The 21,272-nt window shown below is 39.1% G+C and overlaps 1 protein-coding gene across 41 annotated transcripts in view; it reads right to left on the minus strand.

Moving 5' to 3' along the window:
- Nucleotides 1–21,272, minus strand: part of RIMS1 (regulating synaptic membrane exocytosis 1) — a 508,694-nt gene that overhangs the window by 108,182 nt on the left and 379,240 nt on the right. For 29 of the 41 annotated variants that reach the window (XM_054023381.1, XM_054023377.1, XM_054023375.1 and 26 more), the window contains one exon: nt 8,669–8,781. The exons of the other annotated variants lie outside the window; for them this stretch is intronic. In XM_054023381.1, coding sequence (XP_053879356.1) covers nt 8,669–8,781 — 113 coding nt within the window. The remainder of the gene's footprint in view (nt 1–8,668; nt 8,782–21,272) is intronic. 41 annotated transcript variants of the gene reach the window in all.

A 21,272-nucleotide genomic window follows, 5' to 3' on the forward strand; every position in this document is an offset into this window, starting at 1 on the left:
ACACACTAACTTCAGTAGAAATAATGGAGACACAAACTAAAAGAATGTTCTTGCTGGAGGTTATTCCAGTTCTGTTACTGGGATATTAATATTTTCTTGGTTAAAGGGCAAATTTCACAGATCATTTCATTAATCTTTTAGTGGGTTCAAAGCTCATTTCTACTTCTTTCTCCCCATTCTCCCTACTACTATGGAATATAAAGGGGCTTAGGATTTAGCTTCATAGTCAAGATCCTGTGGCTTTCCTGCAGCATACAATAAAGCTCACTGTATACATCAGCCTCTATGGACTCTCTCTGTGTGGCATGCAAAGCTCTGAACACAGTTGCTCAGTTCACGGCCCTTCTGTAAGGCTTCTCTCTATCATAGGGACTTATATGGTCCTCATTACAATAGTATCTGAGTGCCTCACCATCTTTATCCTCACAAAACCCCTGTCAGGTAGGAAAGCATTTTATCCCCATTTTACAGATGTGGACCTGAGACACAGAAAAACTAAGTGACTTGCCCAGGGTCACACAGGTCTGCCAAATCCCAAGCTAACGGCCAATCCACCTTTCCTGGAAGACTTAAACTGTAGACCAAAATCTATGTAGCCTGGTCCTAAAATAAAGCCCCTGTTAAATGTCATATCTCCTTTTTTGAGCTGGATATGACAAGTGCTGCAGCTTTTCTAAAGATTAAATCTTAACCCATGGCTTCAATGAAAAATAAGTTTATGTTAAACAAAATGCTTTCAAAAGACTCCAAGTGTTAACTCAGCTAGCAGTGTACCTAAATCTAGAGTGGCATCCTTTTAAATGATTACTATAATGCTCTCATCAGTAGCCATCTGGAATAAACACCTCTTTTAAAAATGTTTTGTGCGTTAACTGGAACAAGAACAGCTTTGGAGTTTGTGCATATGTGGAGTATGTAATATTTGTAACAAACGCATATTAAGATCCTGAATCAAATTCTTCTCTCACACCCGTGTAAATCCAGAATCACATGATAGCAGGGTCTGTGAGTCTCCCACATGTAACAAAAACATAGCATTAACACAAACATATTATTATTGTTGTTCTGGGGACAAGAGCCCTACTGATGTTTAGATAGTGAAGCGGGAAATGAGTCAAATAATTCTTTAAACTTTGTTTTAAAAAAATTTCCTTTCGTTAGATTCACAGCAACATTTTCTTTGTTTTTCATTTAATCCTTTCATGTAAATTATGGAGTTTTTCCATTTTAACTGAAGCCAGTAAGGAGCTGAACCAGCATCTACATGGCTTCCAAAACAGCTTGAAATTCAGAGTACAAAAGACAATCACAAAGAGAAGGATTATAGTAGTCCTCATGCAGAGATTTGCTTATTCACAGTATGTTTACTGAAAAATAGCCGGACTGTGATTATTCAAATACTAACACGCTGCCTGGTTAATGGCTGAATACTGCGAATATGCAAAATAACCATATAGTGAGAGTGAATGAGAATCCCAACACCAGAATGAAGAAAACTGCATGCTTGGAAAAAATGTACCAGTTTTAGCTCAGAACATAATAACGGCCATACTAGGTCAGACCAATGGTCCATCTAGGCTAGTATTCTGTATTCTGACAGGGGCTGGTGTCAGATGCTTCAGATGGAATGAACAGAACAATGCAATTAACAAGTGATCCATTCCCAGGCATTCAGTCCCAGCTTCTGCCACTCAGAGGTTTAGGGACACCCACAGAATGGGGTTATGTCCCTGACCATCTTGGCTAATGGACCTTGATGGACATATCTCCATGAATATATCTAATTTGGAAGCTGTACAGCCTTGTCGCAGTCTGACAGCTTGAAAGAAAAATAATTTATGTATAATACAAAGCATATTTTAAATAAATAGGGAAATACTTCTTCACATATGGAATTCACTACTGCAGGAAATGATGGAGCAGAAGGGATTTTAACAGCACTGAGGATTTTAACAGCATTTAGATAATTCTTTGCCCAACAGAACATTTACAGTTACATATGGTAAAAGGGGAATGATCAAATCTCATGCTTCGGGGTGTCAACTGATTACTGCAGGACCCCGGAAGGAATATTTTCCCTATGTACAGCACCTCATAATTGGCCACGAGCTCACTAGGGAGAGTGGCCCATCTTTCTCTGAAGCAATAATCATATGCCTCATTGTCTCTACTGGTGGCAGATGGGGGAAATTGGTTTTGTTTGGGATGGCAAACTATATGCTTGCAACTAATATGAACAATTTCTTTACATCTACTACTTCATCACTCACATTCAGAATTTTAAAATTTATATTAGATCACCTCAACAATTTGTCTTTACCCATAAAAATAAGTCCATCTTCTATAGCTTTCATTGTTTTTCACTTTATACCATGTTAATAAGATTTTTAAAGAAGTCTAGTAAGACTGTTGAATATGGGCATCTCTTGCTAAAGACCACACTAGCTAGTCTTAAATTAACAGCTATCATATCCCTTAATATGGTTTATCAGATATTTATCACAACTGGTATTAAATTGTCTAGTCTATGGTTTCTTGTTTGTCTCATAAAAACTGCTGTAGACAAGGAAAGATTATAGCACTAAGAGTCAACCTGCTTCCTGTACCAATATACATATCAGATAGATTACAGTGGTTCAGGGTAATGAATTTCATCACCGAAGAATGTCTACAAAGTTAAAATGCTGAGAATGTGCCCTCCACAACCAGCATGCAAAGGGTTAGCTGGAAGAAAAAGAGCATTGCCCCTTTAAGAGCTTCTTACCAGAGGTGGAGAGAAAGGGGAAAGTTTACAGGGATGGACAAGAAAGGCAGAAAGCAGTAGGGGCAGGTCAGAAGGGCACTGCACTATCCTTCCTGCTGACCAGACGAGTGGGGGGTGTATTTATACCCCATGCAGCCGTGGATAGGTCCTCTTTACCAGGATCTGGCTGCCAAGTGGTGGCCCCAGGGCATTTTGTCATGGGGATAGCAAAGTCCAACCATTTTAACGATAAGGGTTAATAAAGAGGTGAAGGAGGATTTGAGGGTTTTGGAGCAGTTTCTGTATCAAGTGTCTTTTTGGCTGGCCTCAAGTGTCAAGAATGTCTTTTTGGAGGGGGAAAGGATGACAGAGGCAAATTTAATGGTACATTCAGGTGCATCATGAGGAATAGGTTTTGGAGTATTTTATCAAGACAGGTGGCATGCCCAGAAATGGCTCTCAGATTGGATACAAAAAGGTATAGTGAAGGATATACCATTTTTGGAATTCTTTCCCATTTTGGTAGCAGTAACTATTTGAGGAACATATTTTGGAAACAAAAGTGTGCAGTTTTGTAATGACAACATTGCCGTGGTACATGTTAACAATCACCGGTCCTCCAGATCTCCCAGGACCATGAAGTTGGTAAGGGCATTTGGATTCTAGTGGCTAAATCTTAACATATGTTTCTCTGCCAAGTATATGCCCGGGATTGCTAATGACATAGCCAATGTGTTGTCTTGATTTCAGATGGGCAAATATCAGAGACTAGCACCAGGGAGCAATCAGGAACTAGAACAGATGCCGGTAGCACTCTGGAATTTTGACGTATTACAGCTCTCAGGGTAGTCAGAGATCAGTAGCGCCATAATGTTTAGGGCCTGTGACAGGAATATTAATGATTTTGTGAAATTTCAGAGGCTAGAAGGTCTGCCAATGATATGGCCTACTCTGCTGTACTCCAGTAGTGTCATCTACCATCTCTGGTTGCCTATTGAGCCTTATATTGCCAAGAGAATGAGGGGTTACCCAGATTCTTGTGGTAGGTTCTCAGTGCAGAGGTTTTTAGTGAAGTAATCTCCGGACATGGGTCCTAGAAAAGATCCACGTTCTCCCATCACTGTTCAAACACTTAGGTCGGTCCACATTACAGAGCTATATCAGTATAACTACGTCGCTCAGGGTTGTGAAAAATCCACATCTCTGAACAATGTAGTTATACTGACCTAATCCCGTGTATAGACAGAGCTAGGTCAGTGGGAGAGCTTATCTCGCCAGCATAGCTACCACCTCTCGGTGAGCTCTCAGCCTACGGGTGAGCTCTCTCCCATCAGTTTAGAGCATTTTCATTAAAGCGCTACAGCACTGCAGCTACACCGGTGCTGCTGTACTGATGCAGCATTTTAAGTGTAGACATGCCCTTAGAGATTTGGTGCAAGTTCTCAATCAAATATGCAGAAGCAGCCAGGAGGCAGCCTTGTTCAAAACTGCATTCCTGGTAGCAATTTTTGGAGCTTTTAAAGTCAGTGAACTAATGCCTGAGTTAGCAAGGGATACTTTTGGAAGGACTTTGGAATGGAAGGATTTACAATGCAAAGTGCAATCAGTTTTCAAAACCATGAGGATTTCCAAAACTGATCAAGGGGGCAAGGTGAGTCTATATTGCTACAGCTGTGGGTTGAGGCAAGGAATTGCCCAGTAAGAACATTAAGGACTTGTACAATAAAGAGACTCATAAGACCCCTCTTTATCCCTGGTGATGGAAGGCTCCTCACAACTTTGTTACAGTTTTCAAAAAGGGACTTTCAAAGCTGGGGCTACTGGTGCAAGAATTTGGTTTCCACTTTTTCTGGATAGGGCATGCAACGGTTGTGGCCCACCTAGGGTAGGGGCCACAGCAATTCAGGCAATGACATTCAAGTGTACACAAGATGTATGTGAGACCCCAGGTAGAGAATCAGAGTTAATTTTCTTGTACTTCCACTTTCAGAATCATGCAAGCAGGCCAGGTGAGCAGTGGTGTGGCCCTGCAGGCACAGTATTGTATACTGGGCACACAGGCAGGACTTTCAGGTTGGTGAGCAGTTCACATCTGGGCCTAGAGAGTAAGGCAAGCCTGAGCTGGCATGGAAGCAGAGGCGTGCTATTGGACTTGCTGATGTGTGTTGTACACTCTTTGGGAGCAGACACCAGATGCAAATATGGTTCATTTTGGTTAAAAACAAAAACAGGAAGAAATCAGTGAATATCTGGGAACCAGGCAGAGGTGGGGGAGGCAGCCAAGCATTTTGCTGGTACCTCCTTGTGGCAGATGTCCTGGGCGTACTCAGTATAGAATGGATATGGTTACTGGATATAATGTGTTGGAAAAGAGTTTGAAGGAAAGCATCTCTTAAGGGAGCTGAGTAAGTGGGGTTTGCAGTTCCTACATCTCATGAGCAGGGAACCGACCACCCTCCTTATTCTAGACTCCTTTATGGGAGCTGAGGAAGGGGTTTGGGGCTCCTACATCTGGAAAAGCAGGGAACTGATCCTGCTTCTTCCTGCACTGTAAAATTTCTTGCTGAGCACTCCCACATATTATAAGTGAATAAAGTTGCAGCCTCATTAAATGACATCCATTGCCTCCTGTCTTTTTTCTGGTGTGGTTGAACAATGAACTTGGTTAAAACCTTATACCTTAAACATTTATAACAGTCTGGATTATATTATCTGTGCAATAATGACCTTAACGCATAAAATGATAAAGTTACTGGAGCAAAAACCACAATATAGTAATGACAAGTTAAAAATAACTGAGATTAAAAAAAACCTCAAATCACAGGTCACAGTGTAAAACTTTATCCACCCATATATCCGAATCAGGTGACATATGATCATCAGCTTGGATGTTATATCTGATTTTAATTAGGTGGAACATTAAACAGGTGCATGTTAAGGATATTTTGGATTTCAAGCTCAGCACAAGTTACTCATTTTACATTCAACTGTTTTATCTTGAAAAGCTCAGCTTCTTTGTAATGACATAAGGTGCCCAGAAAAAGTAACCCTGTCATACAATAGATGGACACCATGCTTCCTTTAAGATATGATCATTTAATTGTGGCCTCAGTTCCCCATATTAATACTGTGATGGGGTGTATCAGCCCCACACTGGTGCAGCAGGGGTTAACCCTTCTCTCTTGGCCAAGGAGGTCATGCCCCCTCAGCTCTGCTGGGCATGCTCCCATTGGAGACAGGATATAAAAGGCAGCAGAGCAGCTCAATCTGTGCTGACTGCCAGTGAGGAAGGAGGTGCACTGCTGACTCCTGGGGGAGGAATGCCTGCACTACAGGACGTGGAGGCCAGCCAGATAGAGACAGACGGCAAAACATAGGGTTGGGACACCACAGAGAGGGGAGAGACCGTGGAGACCCAGAGATGGCAAACTGCAGAGAATCAGGTAGGAAGTGACCTGGGGAAACGGTGGTAGAACTGGAGATGGGCTTGGTGTGTTTCGGTAGGATCCCTGCCGAGCTGGTGGTGGGAAACCCCGCCACCGACAGGGCCCTGGGTTGGGAGTTGGTGTAGAGTGTGGGCCCAGTCACCTGGCCCGGTCACCTGGCCACCGCCCACTCCGGGGTGGTGGCTCAGCTCACCTACACTATTGACTCTGGCTGCTAGGCTGCCCTGCCCTGAGCGCAAGGGCCAGGCTATTGACTAAGGTCACAGGGCCACACACCCTGAGACTGTGGGCAGTCCTACCGATTCAACTGCAGGGCTGTAATGCACCTCTCTCCAACCCCCAAAGGGTCATGGGGTATATCAGCCCCGTGACAAATACAATACTGGCGGGAGAGCTAGGAATTTGAAGGGCTGACAGCAAACGCCAACCAAAGCACATGATCCTCTTTGAGACGTAGGTAATCTAATAAGTATTTCATTGTCATTGAGAAATACATGTCTATCATATCTGTGTTGAAATATTATGAAAATTGGGTATATTTAGAGCAGTGTGAACCTCTGACTTCAACTGTATATGTAGTTAGAACAAACCAACTATGACTGAAGTTTGACTTGCAGCTGTGAACCAACAATGATTTGACAAAACTTTTTGTAGGTCTATGAAGTGCCCAAAGAAGCTAGAGGGAACTCTCTTCCTTTTATCTGGATACCCACAATTTTTAACAAGCTACTGCGTATGCTGTATTTTGAGTTTGTGATTGATTGAGATAGGTCACATGGGACATGTGTATTTCTCCCATGTATCTGGTTGACTGAATCTGTTGCATGTGATCTACAATATAAACCCAACATAAAATGAGCTATTTTACTTTTACCCAAAAGTAGGGCTGTTTTTCAGATGATTTGACTGGAAATATTCAGCAAAAAGTGCTATAGCACCAGCATCTGTATTAATTTGACAGCCAGTAGCCTAATATATTATGTTCCTCTTCCTGGGATTATTTGTTTTTATATCTACTTTTGATGACAAATTATATCCCAGTTATACAAATATTCCCATATTTGATATGCTCTCCAGTTTAATTATACTCAGACCAACGTTTTCAAACCTAAATATGGACTTAGGAGCCTAAGTGTGTGGCCTGATTTTTGAAGTATTAAGGACCCAGCAGCTCCCATTAATTTTAACTGGAAGTTGCTATGTTCTCAAACACTGAGAGATGTATTTTGGATTGGGGAGGGTGGGGGGAATGTGTCTAGCAGTTGGATTCCCGTGCTTGTGGAGTACATGTTTGAAGCATTCTAGCGATGACAACGTGATTTTACTGCAAGGTTTGGCATTTTTCTTGAAGCCCCAGTGCCTGGAGTGAGAGTAAAATCCCAGCTTTATTGTTTAAAAAAAAAAAAAAAAAAAAAAAAGTTCTAGTCCATGTGAATAAAAGCTTAAAAATGTGAACAGTAAAGGCTCAAAAGCCAGAAAGCAAATAAAAGGAACCCAAAATATATTATTTACAATCTCATGAGTCTGAGGGGCCTATTCATGATTTTTGACTAGTCTATAGTGGTGGTGCTGGTAATACTGTGTACTTACAACTTCCTACAGTATGCTTTTATCTTCATACTGTCACCCTATGACTGCTCATAGTAAGCAAATTATTGTTATACAATAGTCTCAATGCAATACTTTTGTTGTTAGAATGCTTCTAGTACAGCAGCAGAGTGGTTGGTTCTGCCTTTGATGGTCTTTTATTTACACTAAATAGAAACAATACTGTCTCTCTAAAAAGGAATCATAGGATCTACCTCTAAGTACCTCTCCCCCAGGACCTCCAGAAGCATCCTTCCTGCCTCATTGCTCCAGGAGGCCATATGCCTTCAGCAATTATGCACATATGGACAACTCTGTCCTCTATGACCTGGCTTGTAAAAGGCATAACAGAACACTACAAGTCATTTTCTGTGTTCTAATTGAGACCTATTCAGCAGAAAGATCAAATGGCTGTGGAAGCACATTTATGTATTATAAAGAAAATTTGCCATATGGTACCTTTGGACTAAAACTTTTTAATGCAACTTTTATCATGTAAATTTGTGTCTCAAAAGAAAATTTTACATTTCAATTAGAAAAGAAGATCAAAACTCAACTGATGTTTGAGTCACTGTGAAAACAAAATCCCTTAATGCATTTCCAAGCAGGAAAGATTATGTCTGTAGCAATATTAGGAAGCAAAAATGTTATCCTGCACAAGCATCTGCAAAAGCATTTTGTATTGTGCAAACCCATTTTAGATTACTTCAAAAACTGACGTCTAATACACTTTTCTGACTATGGGTCAAAGTGATATAATAAAGCTTTGATTCAAAAAAGCTTCCTTCAAATGTAAAACATTATATCCTTAAGTATTGGATAATATTTTAAGTAGCCATGTTACTCCTTCACCTTTCCAAACAAAATATTGTTTAAATACTACTAACTTTACCTTGGTATATTGCTCACGCTCATATTCTTGGCTAGAACCAGACCCTGTTGTCTGATTATAACGATGCACTTTCATTTTCATCTGTCGCGTTTGTTCCTCCACTACTAAGCTTGCTGTGAAAACACATAATGGAAGCTTATTAAAAGTGGTGAAAAACTTCTAAAGAAATAAACGGTTTAGCAGCAATTTTGATCTTATTTCCATCTCAACAAAACAAAGAAATATACATACAGTACAATAACAAGCAGGGTGTAAACACTGAACAGAGGAATGCTAATATTAATAAATCAAGCACTTCAGCTGCCTAGAGTCTTTACCTGAAAATGGATAGATATCCAAATTTCCCATATACTATCAAGCTAGTGTAACAGATGTCAAAAGAGAAAATAATTTAAATTGATAGGCTGAACTATAAGCTTGTTAAGTCGTCTGGATGCAGAGGATATGCATACATATGCTTCTAACCATACATTTGTTGACTGTGAAAAATGTTGTTGTTGTGTTCTAAGTGTTAATACACCGAACAGATAATACTAAAAATATTTAAATAAGAAGTTATTAATTCCTACCATTATCTTCAAACACAGTAATTGTTTACTATGACTAAAACATTTATAAGGAGGAACAATTTTCTCTGACTATAAAACATACAAAAATAATTTGCATAATTTTTGCTTGTTGTGCCTCATGGACCTTAGAAATATAGTATTTGCTTTCCCATGTTTCCTTTTTTTGCAAATAAATAATATAATAATAATGAAGAATGTTTTCTTGCATTTTTACTTTTTCCCACTGTAATATTTACTGTTCTTTTTTTTAAAAAAAAAATAAGAACTGTAGTATTATAGAGAACATTATCTTCTTTCCTTGAAAGTAGTTAGCACAGATAGTACTGAATATATTTGCAGATATACCTTTGAAAAAATAAAGGAGACAAGATGTGAAAGATTGTGTGGGTTTGGGTGAAAGATCACATTTATTCCATTACTTTTGCTCAGTATTTGGTGGCTGTTTGTATAAAAAGGTTTCTCCAGTCAAAAAAAGTAAAAGAAATTAACTGCTACATATATTTCTCTTAATGGGCTATATATTCTGCCATCGTTACTCACATTAAGTAGCACCTTACTCCACAAGTAGTCCTACTGGAATCAATGAGTTTACTCTCAGAATATAGTACTACATAATATGAGTACAAGTGGTAGAACTAGGCCCCAATAATCTTGTAGTGGTCACTATACTTAAAGTTACACTAAGACTTCCATTCTGACTGTCAGTTTTTACAGGGTCATAACTTTCTGCAAAAATTCTCCTTTTCATTGAAATATTCTTGCTTTGTCTCAGAGCAAAGATGATTTTTTAATTTGGAAAAATCTGAGCACAGTCCTTTCTCCTACTTTTGAGTTACACATGGCTTTATACATTTATTTTCTGATGTCAAAATGTTAATTTCTTTTTTACACATGCATCTCTCAAATATAGATGAATTTTAAAAATGAAAAAAATTCAGGTAATTAATCCCTGAGGGTTAATACCCAGAATAGTGAGGGAAAACAAAACAAAACAAATAAAAAAAAAAAGCACCGAGTTATAAGTCACTGAAAAACATAAGTTTTCCAAGCATAAAATTCAGAATGTCAACTAAGTTCAAAATTAATACACTATGGTATTTACAAGTCTGCACTGTGAACTAACAGAAGAGATCTGTGTAAGCTTGTCTCTCTCACCAATGGAAGTTGGTCCAATAAAAGATATTACTTCACCCACCTTGTCTCTCTAGATATTGAGGCTGTTGGGCTTTGTGTTATTTTACTGTGGAGTTCTATACATGCCTACATTTTTGACTTTGCAAGTATAGAAATATACAAAAATCAGTATGAAGATTAGGGTCAGCTGTTCAAAACTGTGAGCAATTGCCCAAGCAATGATTGTGCACCTACCTATCTATTGCACTTGCACGTGTAAATCATGGAATGTTTATACGCTGGCAGAGTACAAGCAAATGCACAGGTGCACAATTTTGAACATCCCTTTTCCTCTACTTTTATTTTTTAAAAATGGGAAAATTAAATAAAACAAATTACATTACTGATCTGATATAGTTATAATTTTAAATTCTAAAGGCAAGAAATGCAAAAGTCAAAGTTGTTGTTGTAACCTTTAATATCCACACATTATGGTGGACCCAATCTGGCAAATCCTAGACATGCAGAATGCCACATTGGGCCCACAGAGTATTCTGGATTACTAATTATGCTGGGAAATGTGTACCTTAATTGTAGGGGTTCAGTTTTACCATCAGATATGCAAGTACAACTCCAATTGACTTAAATGTAAATTGCATGGAGGTGTCTGAGGCAAAATTGAGCTCTCTATATTACATTTTTAAAGATGGCATCTTATTCTCAATCTGCAATAAATTGTGGGGAGAAATGAGAGGATTAAATTAGATCACTACCCTACCTATTTTGTATGTGCCATCAAAGACTGACATCTTAATCCCAGTATTTATGCCTGGAATTGATAGTTATATAAGCTTACATGAGAACCACCCAGTGAGGATTGTGAATTGAATTAAAATTGTCTCATAAATTTGGCTTTGTTTATAATTTTAAAAAATGGTATTAAGCCCACAGATTCATTATTCTTATATTCCTAAACAGGAAATGTGTAAAATGCATATCTTATATATAAAATACAACTATGATACTTTGTACCTTGTCTGCCAGGCATAAACAAACACATATCTGTTATGCATCTAACTGAATGTACTGAAAGGAGGTTCAATCAGATGTGAAGATTCAAAAATGTTACTTGATTATGTAACTAGTCTATTGGAAAAGTGCTGTTAGGTAACCCAGAGTTCATATGAACATTTAATGTACAGCTGCTTCTAAGAGAAATATGGTATATGTCCTTTTAGAATTTGTGCATGTTCAAAGGGTTGGGGTTTGGGGTATTTTTTTTTTTTTTTTTTTAGCAATCTTGAGCACTATGAGTATACACTAATTTACATTTTAAAGCATTAGAGTCACAGATCTCTAACCTCATCATCAGCAATATTACACAAAATAAGAAGTGCTACTCCAATGTTATGTGTGAAATTCTGGCCACACTGAAGTCAATGACAAAACTCCCATTAATTTCAATGGGGCCAAGATGTCACCCTCTGTGTTCAATGGTGTAAGCCACACCTGATAGAATTCCCACACTAAGGGTTGGTCTACACTGCAAAAAAAGGTGTGTTCTTAATTTGGATTAGCTAACAAGGATTAAAATAGCAATAAAGACAAAGCAACTTGGCTTTTAATTGAGAGCCTGGGGTAGGGGAGCAAGTTAAACTCAAACTGCTAACCCAAGTTAAATGGGAGTTGCTATGTCTTCACTGTTATTTTGACCTGAGTTTGCTAACAAGGGTTAGTTACACCGAGTTAAGAACACACCTTTTGTTTGCCATGTAGACATATCCCAAGTCTCATCAGCACCCACTGACTCAGGCAAGAAGTCAATATTATAACATATTAGGAGAGGGGAACTGCACTAGGAAACTTTCATCAGGACTTTATGGTTAGTTCTCATTCACTTTCCCCAAAAGGAAGCACAGTTTGACAGTTCTGGTTGTAGTATTTCACAGACAACTGTTCATATGTCTAAAAATGTCAATTACATTAATTGTTTATGTGTCTTCTTAATATTATACTCATTTATCAGGATTTTTATGTGCTTTGGAGAAACCTATTTTTATGTATGCATTTATTCCTCCTCCCCCCCCCCCCCCCCCCACAAAGAGCATTACAATTATTTTTGGCCTATGCATTTATTTGATGAGAGCTCACATGGCCCATTTCAGCAGCTGAAGAGGTCAAAATCCATAGATGTATAGCTCAGAGGTACTCTCTTAGCCAGATGGCTATGGGAAAATTCTAAAGTCCTTACTCATGAAGTCAAGTAGATTACTCACAATGGGGTTGCAGGTCTAGGCCCAGAGCTTGTATTATAAGGGATTTTCAGGCTCTTCCTGGGTAAACTATGTGAGAGTTGAAGAGCAATGATTCACATTATTCAGGACATGAAGAAGCATAAAGTCAATCAAAGGCCAGTGAAAGAATTTAAAATGTCAGGCCTCAACTTTATCAATTTTAACATACAAGGAGGGAATGAATCCCCACCTCCTCAAATGGCCAGACATTAACTGTGTCCAGTGTGGGGTTGAATGGCCTCTCACCATACCACTAAGGAATGAAGCCAGACTCCCTTTGCTAAATACCCCTGCTCACTTCATGATTCAGCCCACTGTCCCGTCCCACTAACCACCTACTGAAGGTGGAAATGACCGTACAGACAAGAGAGAGCCTGGTCTGCAAAGATTTAATACCTTCTCATACCTTTCCTGCGTCCCGTGGTTAGGTTCACCCCAAGAGCTGGCCTTGTGAAACTCTAATGCTGGGCACTGGCTGCAATTCGTGACAATATTTAGTGACATACATTTCTTCATCCTCTTATTTTCTTACTCCCACATATCATACCTCCAGGATGCTGTTAGGAGGATGAAAAACCCACCAGATACCTTTACTGATCTTGTCCAGAAGAGATAAAAAAAATGCTTTCTAATCTCAAAAGGCCATTGGATCAGATCCAGAGAAAACCTGGTAATCCAGCTCTGACAACTACACCAACTGAAGGACCAGGGCAAGACAGCTATAAGTAGCAAGAATGGGTGCTCTGTGCCCCAGAATGCTTAAATACACAAGAAGGAAGGTTTGCTGGGGCCAATTTTTGCTCCCTCCCCTACCTACCTGAATTAGCTAATGTGTAACTATGCTCAACACTCTCCGGCACCAGCCCCTACTGACATATGTTTCAGAGTAGTAGCCGTGTTAGTCTGTATCCGCCAAAAGAACAGGAGTACTTGTGGCACCTTAGAGCCTAACAAATTTATTAGAGCGTAAGCTTTTGTGGGCTACAGATGCATCCGATGAAGTAGGCTGTAGCCCACAAAAGCTTATGCTCTAATAAATTTGTTAGTCTCTAAGATGCCACAAGTACTCCTATTCTTTTTACTGACATATGATCTCTACATATATTCTGAGCAGGGAGAGAGGAAAAGGAGGCACATCCTTCCACCAACTTGGACCTTGGGGTGTAGCAATTGCCCTGCCAATCTTATCCCACTAAGTCAGGAAGTGGAATTTAATGTAAGCCCTAAACTAACCAGTACCAGTAAAATGATACTGTATTAATAGATTACTGCTTATATATTCCTGTAGAAAGATTTGGATTTGGATTTTCAAAAGCACCTAAGCAAGTTAAGTGCTTAACTCCCTCTGCAATTCAATGGAAGTTTGGAACCTAACTCCCTTAAGTTCTTTTGGAAACATTAGCCTTAGGATATATATTTAATGTGTTGCACAGGATATTATATATGTGTCTTCTATTAACATAAAGAAATTCTACATTTGCATGTTTAAATATTTGGCTCCCCCTAAAATCACATGAACCATCCAAGGGCAGATTGAACCACAAGAGTTAAGGTCACTGTGCTGCCAGTATACCCCAAGGATTTCCTGAAGAATTTTCTCTTTTCGTTATTTATATTAACTTTTGTTACCTAACATTTTTAGGCCATATTTTTACAGGGTTGTGCTGCTCACTGAGTGGAGGGGAAGACATGCAGTTATATTGTAAAGTTCATTCCCTAGTTTATGTACATTTTTACCTGGAAATGACTGGAAATTGTTTTATTAAGATAAGTTAACAAATAAGGCCCTGGTCATGCAGTCAAATCCAGGTGGGTGGACTTCTGCACTGAGGGAGACCCAAATACAGCAGAGTGATCTAAATGTGTCAGAGAAGATTCAGAATTGAACCCTGTCAGATTTTGGAAGTAAAACTATATACCTGGACTTCTAATTTGAGTATACAGAATAACAAACTGTGGTATGTATGCAGTGGAAGAGTAAGTCATCATAATAATTTGTAATGGTTTATAAATAGCAATTTGAAAGATGGAAATATTTCTTCTGTTATTGTTACAAAACAAGCTACAATTAAAATTAAATATACTTCTTGTTTCAGATTTTCATCACAAGAAAAACAAGTCTCATTTATTATTTTGTGGTATTTATAGTATCTGTATGTTTAAATTGCTTGTGTAAAACAAAAATTAAATCCAAATTCACAATGGACTGGAATCTTTCTGGCACAAATATCTGCTCAGTGCAGGAGGGGAAGAGATGAAGACACATTAGGGAGCTGGTTACAGCTCTCTTATTCTCAAGCTGCAACTGCTCTAGTCCCAGCCCTGGAAAAATTTAGAGCAGGCCAAGAATTGTTATGACTTAAGACAGTCCTTAAAGGACCTTATGCCAGCTATGAATTTTTGGAGGAGTGCCCTCCAAATGCCCCAGTGCCTCTACAGAACAATAGAACCATGAGCAATAAATTGTATGGTCATATATAAAATATACCACAGCAGATAAATTCAATAGATTTGTTTTTAACCAAGTTATAAAATTAATAAATGGACAGAATGCAGTAGATGCAATATACTGGAATTTAGTAAAAATGTGGACCTAATAGTGCATGAAATCTTATTTTTAAATTAATTCAAATTGAAGTAATCTGAACAGTACAGATTGAAAACTATGGGAGGTCTGCAAACGAAGGCCAGTAATGATAATCAGCAGTGCCCCGGAGCCTGGGTTTGTGTCTGGATTTATTTAACATCTCTAACAATTTGGAGGGGGTAAACTACATATACATTTATATTTGCAGATTTTATTAAATTGAGGGATATTGCAAACACCAATGCTGACATGAAAATAGTACAAAGGGGTAAAAAAATGGGCAGGAAATAATAAACTGAGATTCTTCTTGCAAAAATATAAACAAAGATATTTTTAAAAATATGCCCAAACATGATAAAGCAAAGCAATCTAAATTTGAGCTTGCAATGCTATGTGAATACCAAGAAAACAAAGCAGGTTTTGAGCTGTAAATATCAGGTCACATATCACTGACCAAGGAGACAGCAGAGTTCCTTGGTATCAAATGCTAAAGAGACCATATCTAGTACTGATTATGTTTCAGAGAACCTTAATGCAAGAAATGTGTTGACAAATTAAAATGAATTCAAAGAAGAGATATAAACTGATTAGCCATTAGCTATATAATGGGTGTAAATATCAAGAAGTGAGAGTAATAGGCTGAAATGTAGCTGAAGAAAATTTGTGTTATGTATCAGGAACCATTTAACTGTAAGCCCCATTGGATGGCTGACCAATCTCCCATGAAAAACTGTGGTCTTCCCAATGTGTGAGGCATTGAGATCTACCCCCATCTAAATACTAAGGAATATATGGTAGGTAGCAATATCGAATTAGCAGGGATGGAGAAGATGCTGTGGTTCTTTTCTATCACTAGCTTATGATTCCCTACTTTATGCTTTTATTCCTGCACCTCTTTCACATACACCAATAACCAACATAGACAGACTATACTATGCAGACTTTGCAGGTTTGGAATCCTGGCAATGAGCAACATTAAAAAAACACACATACATTTATCTGAAAGAGGAATTACAATTATTTTAGCTGTGAATTATTATAAAGACGACATCACTACACACGATACTGCTATTTCAGGAGATGGTGAGTGGCCATCTTCAAGCCCTTCACCAGATTCCAAACTAAAGAACTTTCCACAAACTATACACATACAAGAATACTGAAATTGCATCATCTCTTGGGTGGAGACTAACAGCCATCCAGCAAACAGAACAACACTAGTGGGCAAGGGAAATTTTGGCCAAGGACACCAGGGAGGTGTCAGGAATCTTCAATACACATTGCAAAACAGACCTTCAGTTTTAGGACATTCAAAATACATTGAAAACCACACACAACTCAATTTATCTAACTTCAAAAGGAGCAGTTATTTCAGGGAGTCTATGTATTCCAGATTCAGTGTTGTTGAAAAATTGGAAAGGGTTCAGAAAAAGCTAAAAGAATTATTCCAGATCTGGAAAAGCTGCCTTATGGTGACCGTCTTGGGAAGTTCAGTCTAGCTGAATGATCAAAGAGAATAAGATGTGACTTGACCAAGGTCTATAATTACCTACATATGAGGAGAAGATTTCTGATAACACAGGACTCTTTAATTTAACAGATAAAGGTATCACAAGATCTTAAAATTGAAGGTAGATAAATTAAGGCCAGAGATTAGGTGTACATTTTTAACAGGTAATTAACCATTGGAACAACTTACCAAGAGATGTGGAAAATCTCCATCACATGATGTCTTTAAATCAAATCAAAAGAGGATATCTTTCTAAAAATATGCTTTAGCTCAGCCACAAGATATGGGCTTGATGCAAAGAATCACTGGGTGAAATGATTTGGCCTTTGTTATTCAGGAGCTCACACCAGATAATCATAATAGCTTCTAGAGTAAAAATCTATGAATCCATGAATAATGTTTAGACAATTTCCTATTCAAATTGTTGAAGGAAAGTATATATATATAAGAAAGAACAGAGACAATGAGTAGGCAATTTCTGAACGGTAATTTAGCCCATTGAAAAAGTTGTTCTAGCACTTTAAAATGTGGGATATCATTAGTGAGAGTGCCCCAAATGGTACTGGGAGAATATAAACCAATTCACTCTTTATCAGACCCAAAAGAAATAATCAGCAATTTACTATTTTAATTCTGCATGATATTTTGTCTCCTTTGAGTTCTTCAATCAGCCAACTAACATAACGAGAATGTACTGAAGATGTTCATGAAAAACAAAATCAGATTCAGTTTTATGTTCATGAGAGCTGGGTGAATAATTTACAAATATTTCAATTGAAAAGTGTTGTGAAATTTATTTAATGAAATATTTAGTTACTATTTTACTACCCCCATTGTTCACCCTCATTTTTTCTGAATGGTTTTCATTTTACATTTGAAAAGAGTTATTTTGGACAAATTCAGGCCTGTGGATTCTTCAGTTTCTTGTACAAACTATATTGCCTTCCATACATTTTTAGAATGTAAAACTAAGAATTTTGGACTCAGATGATTCATACAGTTATCTTGCATTCAAATTTAACTATTAAAGGGAGGATCCCCAATGAAATTACAGATTTTTGTATACATCTACCCTTTCTGTCCTAACAGCAGCTGCTGGGATAGGACTAAGAATCATAATTAATTAACCATCTGGGAGGGAGGGAGCTAAAGCATGTATATCCAAACAGTGGAAAAAACGCTAGGGATCATCCACCTGCACACAAGAAGACAGTCTCTGCCCCAGTCTATGTGTAAGCTTTCAATTTCTTATGTATTAGCACTCAGTTTTATGCTCCTATAAATAAATGTTGTGAGTCATTAAAGCAATGCAGGAACTCTAGCACTGGTGAGTGTACATAATGAACACAAAGCAAATTTACTACCCGCACCAGTACTCAAAGACTTGAGTGTGCTGCATGGACTAATCTGAAACCATTTGAAGATTATTTTTATCTATTCTGCATTCACTTCAGGTTAACTCTCCCTTAGTGTGGCGTAGAAAGCAGTCCAAGTCACAGATAGTGGAATCAGAATGGCAGAACTGCTCTAAGAAGTTTGGGGCCAATTCCACTCCAGCTTTGCTGTTGTAGTCAATCTCATTTCTGCTGCTCGTATCTCCACAGCTGGGGTTTCTGGCATCATACCAATATAGAGCTCCTATGCTGGCCCATCTGCAGGCAGTGGTGTAGGAGATAGGGAAGGAACTGAGGCTGCGCTGCATGTTTCAGCAACCCTTTGGTGAGCATACAGTTCTTTTTGACCATAGGGTAGAACTGCCCTAGGCTCTTTCAACCTAAGCTAGGACTAGCAGAGACTGGCCACAAGATTCAGGGAGCTGTAGACCATACCTAGTAGATATCACATATTCCCCTTTGATTTTTACCCTTTAAACCTTAGGGTAAAATTTTCAAAAGCACCTAAGTTACTTCAGAGGTTAAATCCGATTTTCAAAAGTAACATAGGCACTTAGGAGTCTAGGACTAATTGAAAGTTTCAATTTTACTATTTACCAACATGGTAAAACTTTTAATTGTTTGAAGAAGAATATTATATTGTTTATATCTATAGGGACTATATAACAATATAGCCAATTTTGGTCCAAGAAGGTATGTGGATCTAAAATTGTAATGTACTTTCTAGTAATATGATGGTGTTTTTTGTTTTGTTTTTTTAGATACACTGGGCTCAGTACCATAACTCACTCCCTATGTTGGCCAGGAATATAGTTGATAAAAGAAAATGAGAGTTTCTTTGCAATCGGTTGAAAAAATTCCCATTCTCATTGGCCACTAGATGTCTCATTTCTTCCACACAAGTGCATATTATTGCATTTATATGACAGAAAGAGAAACCGTGCTCTTCAAAAAGTCATTGCGGTTATGGAACTCTTTTTCTGGTAGTGCAAGATCGCTCTAGCACATGGAAAACATCACTTTCGCCAACTGTTGTAATTTTTTTTTTACAAGTCCCGTGGTTTTAGAACAGTATTATCATCTCCTCTTGATCTTGTAAGAAGCTCCTCATAGCTCTGGATTTCTGACTGACCTATAAATGATGATGCATTTCTGGCCACAGTCACCAGAGAATATAACTGGGAGCCTGTATCACAGGCACTAGGCTGCAGGCCTGGCTGCCACCAGCAAAGGCCACTGCTCAATCTATTGTGGAATCTCTTCTCCCCTGTTTGCACAGCCTGTGCAGAGCATCATGGGAGCAGCAGACCTTGGGGCAGATGAGGCAGTCGGAAGCTGTTACAAAAAGGAGCAGAGGCAGCTCCCGCTTGCCCCTTCTTACATTCACTTAGTGTTGTGCTGATTAGGAGAAGAGCTATGGGAAGCAGGGGGCGAAGGGAGTTGGGAGAAGAGGGAAAGAAATGATTCCAAGAGCATGTCCACCCACCTGCTCCAGCCTGCAGGAGTCCATTATTTCCCCACTGCTGCTGAGCTACTGTATGGAGGGGAGATGGTCAAGAGCAGTAGGGTGTAAGGGATGGGGTTGACTGGGCAGGGGCTGCTCTAATATCCAGAGAAAGGGAAGGAGCAGAGTTGCAAACTAAACCTACAGTGGGAGCTGGACAGGTGCAATCACAAGCAGAATGAGAGTGTGTGAGGCAGGAGGCATGGGGCTTTGAGGGGGAGCTGAAGGCAGTACCAGCGATCGGGGGAAGATTATGAAGTGTCTCATCTATCAGCCAGAAAAAAAGGAACCAAGTCCTCCAATTGTTCATTTTAGGTCGAATTTCCGGATATACATACACAGAAATGGGGTGATACTTCCTCTGTCTTACAAATCAGAAAACAGTCCAAAACATGGGCCATAAAAAAAAAATCTCGTGATTTTTAAGCCAATCTTGCCGCAGGATTGGCAATACTGAAACGCTAGCCTGCTCTTAACATATAAATCTTGATGTAACTTCTGTCTACACCTGGGGACTTTAGAAAGTAGACAGTGTCCCTTTAACACTGAATTATTCAGATCATGCTGAAAATATGCCTCTGACTAGGAGAATGGATGCCGGAGTTCTTACCAGATAAAACTTCCATTGAAGACAGTGGGAATTTTGCCTAGATAAGTTCTGCATGATTGGGCCATATACAGTATGTTCTCTGAAAACCTAGTAAGTGAACACAGGACAAAGAAGGGGTTGCTCTTTTTATGGCACTTTCTCAGATAGTGAAAAATAAAAGTTGAATATATGCCGTGAAAAGACTAAAAACTTGCTGCACAGCATTGTGTCCTGAACTGTTAGTACAAGATGGCCTAGAACTTTGGAGATGGGATTCAGATTAAGACCCAAACTTCTTCAAAGCAGATGGTATTTGCTGTTCTGGTTCAAATCCAATATCCAATCTGATCAGATCTCTGATGGTTGGGCCACAGTCTATGAAGTTTAGATTCAGATCAGAATTTTTCAGAGTCTGGGAGCACTTGAATCTGATGTTCTAATTTGGGTTTATCACTACTATTATTGTTTATTTAGTGCAGTGTTTTACTGTCAGAGTTAAATATGGTTCATTTGAATTCTTCTTTGTTTCCCCAAGCAGATTTTGTCTTGAATCATCCCTTCTTTCAAAAAAAGCCAGAATTGCCCCATACGTAGTCCTGACTTGGGGAGGTGCAAACAGGGCCAGCTCCAGCTTTTTTGCCGCCCCAAGCGGCAAAGGAAAAAAAAAAGATAAAGCCGCGATCGGTGGCACTTCGGCGGCAGCTCTACCGCGCCGCTTCATTCTTCGGCAGCAATTTGGTGGCTGGTCCTTCCCTCCGAGAGGGATTGAGGGACCTGCTGCCGAAGAGCCAGACATGCCGCCCCTTTCCATTGGCCGCCCCAAGCACCTGCTTTCTGCGCTGGTGCCTGGAGCTGGCCCTGGGTGCAAAGTATTATTCCACTTCCACAAATAAGCCACAGGAATCATGGTAGGTCCATGGGAGGCCAAAACCATATGGGGTGCCTCTGCATTTCATCTTGCCCTGGTAGCTTCCTGGCAGCATAGGAGCTGTGCTACTAAGGGCTTCCCAGGCGGTGGTGAGCCTTACACCAAGAATATATAAC

The sequence above is a fragment of the Malaclemys terrapin genome, chromosome 3 (genome assembly GCF_027887155.1).
Source record: "Malaclemys terrapin pileata isolate rMalTer1 chromosome 3, rMalTer1.hap1, whole genome shotgun sequence".
Taxonomy (NCBI): Eukaryota; Metazoa; Chordata; order Testudines; family Emydidae; genus Malaclemys; species Malaclemys terrapin.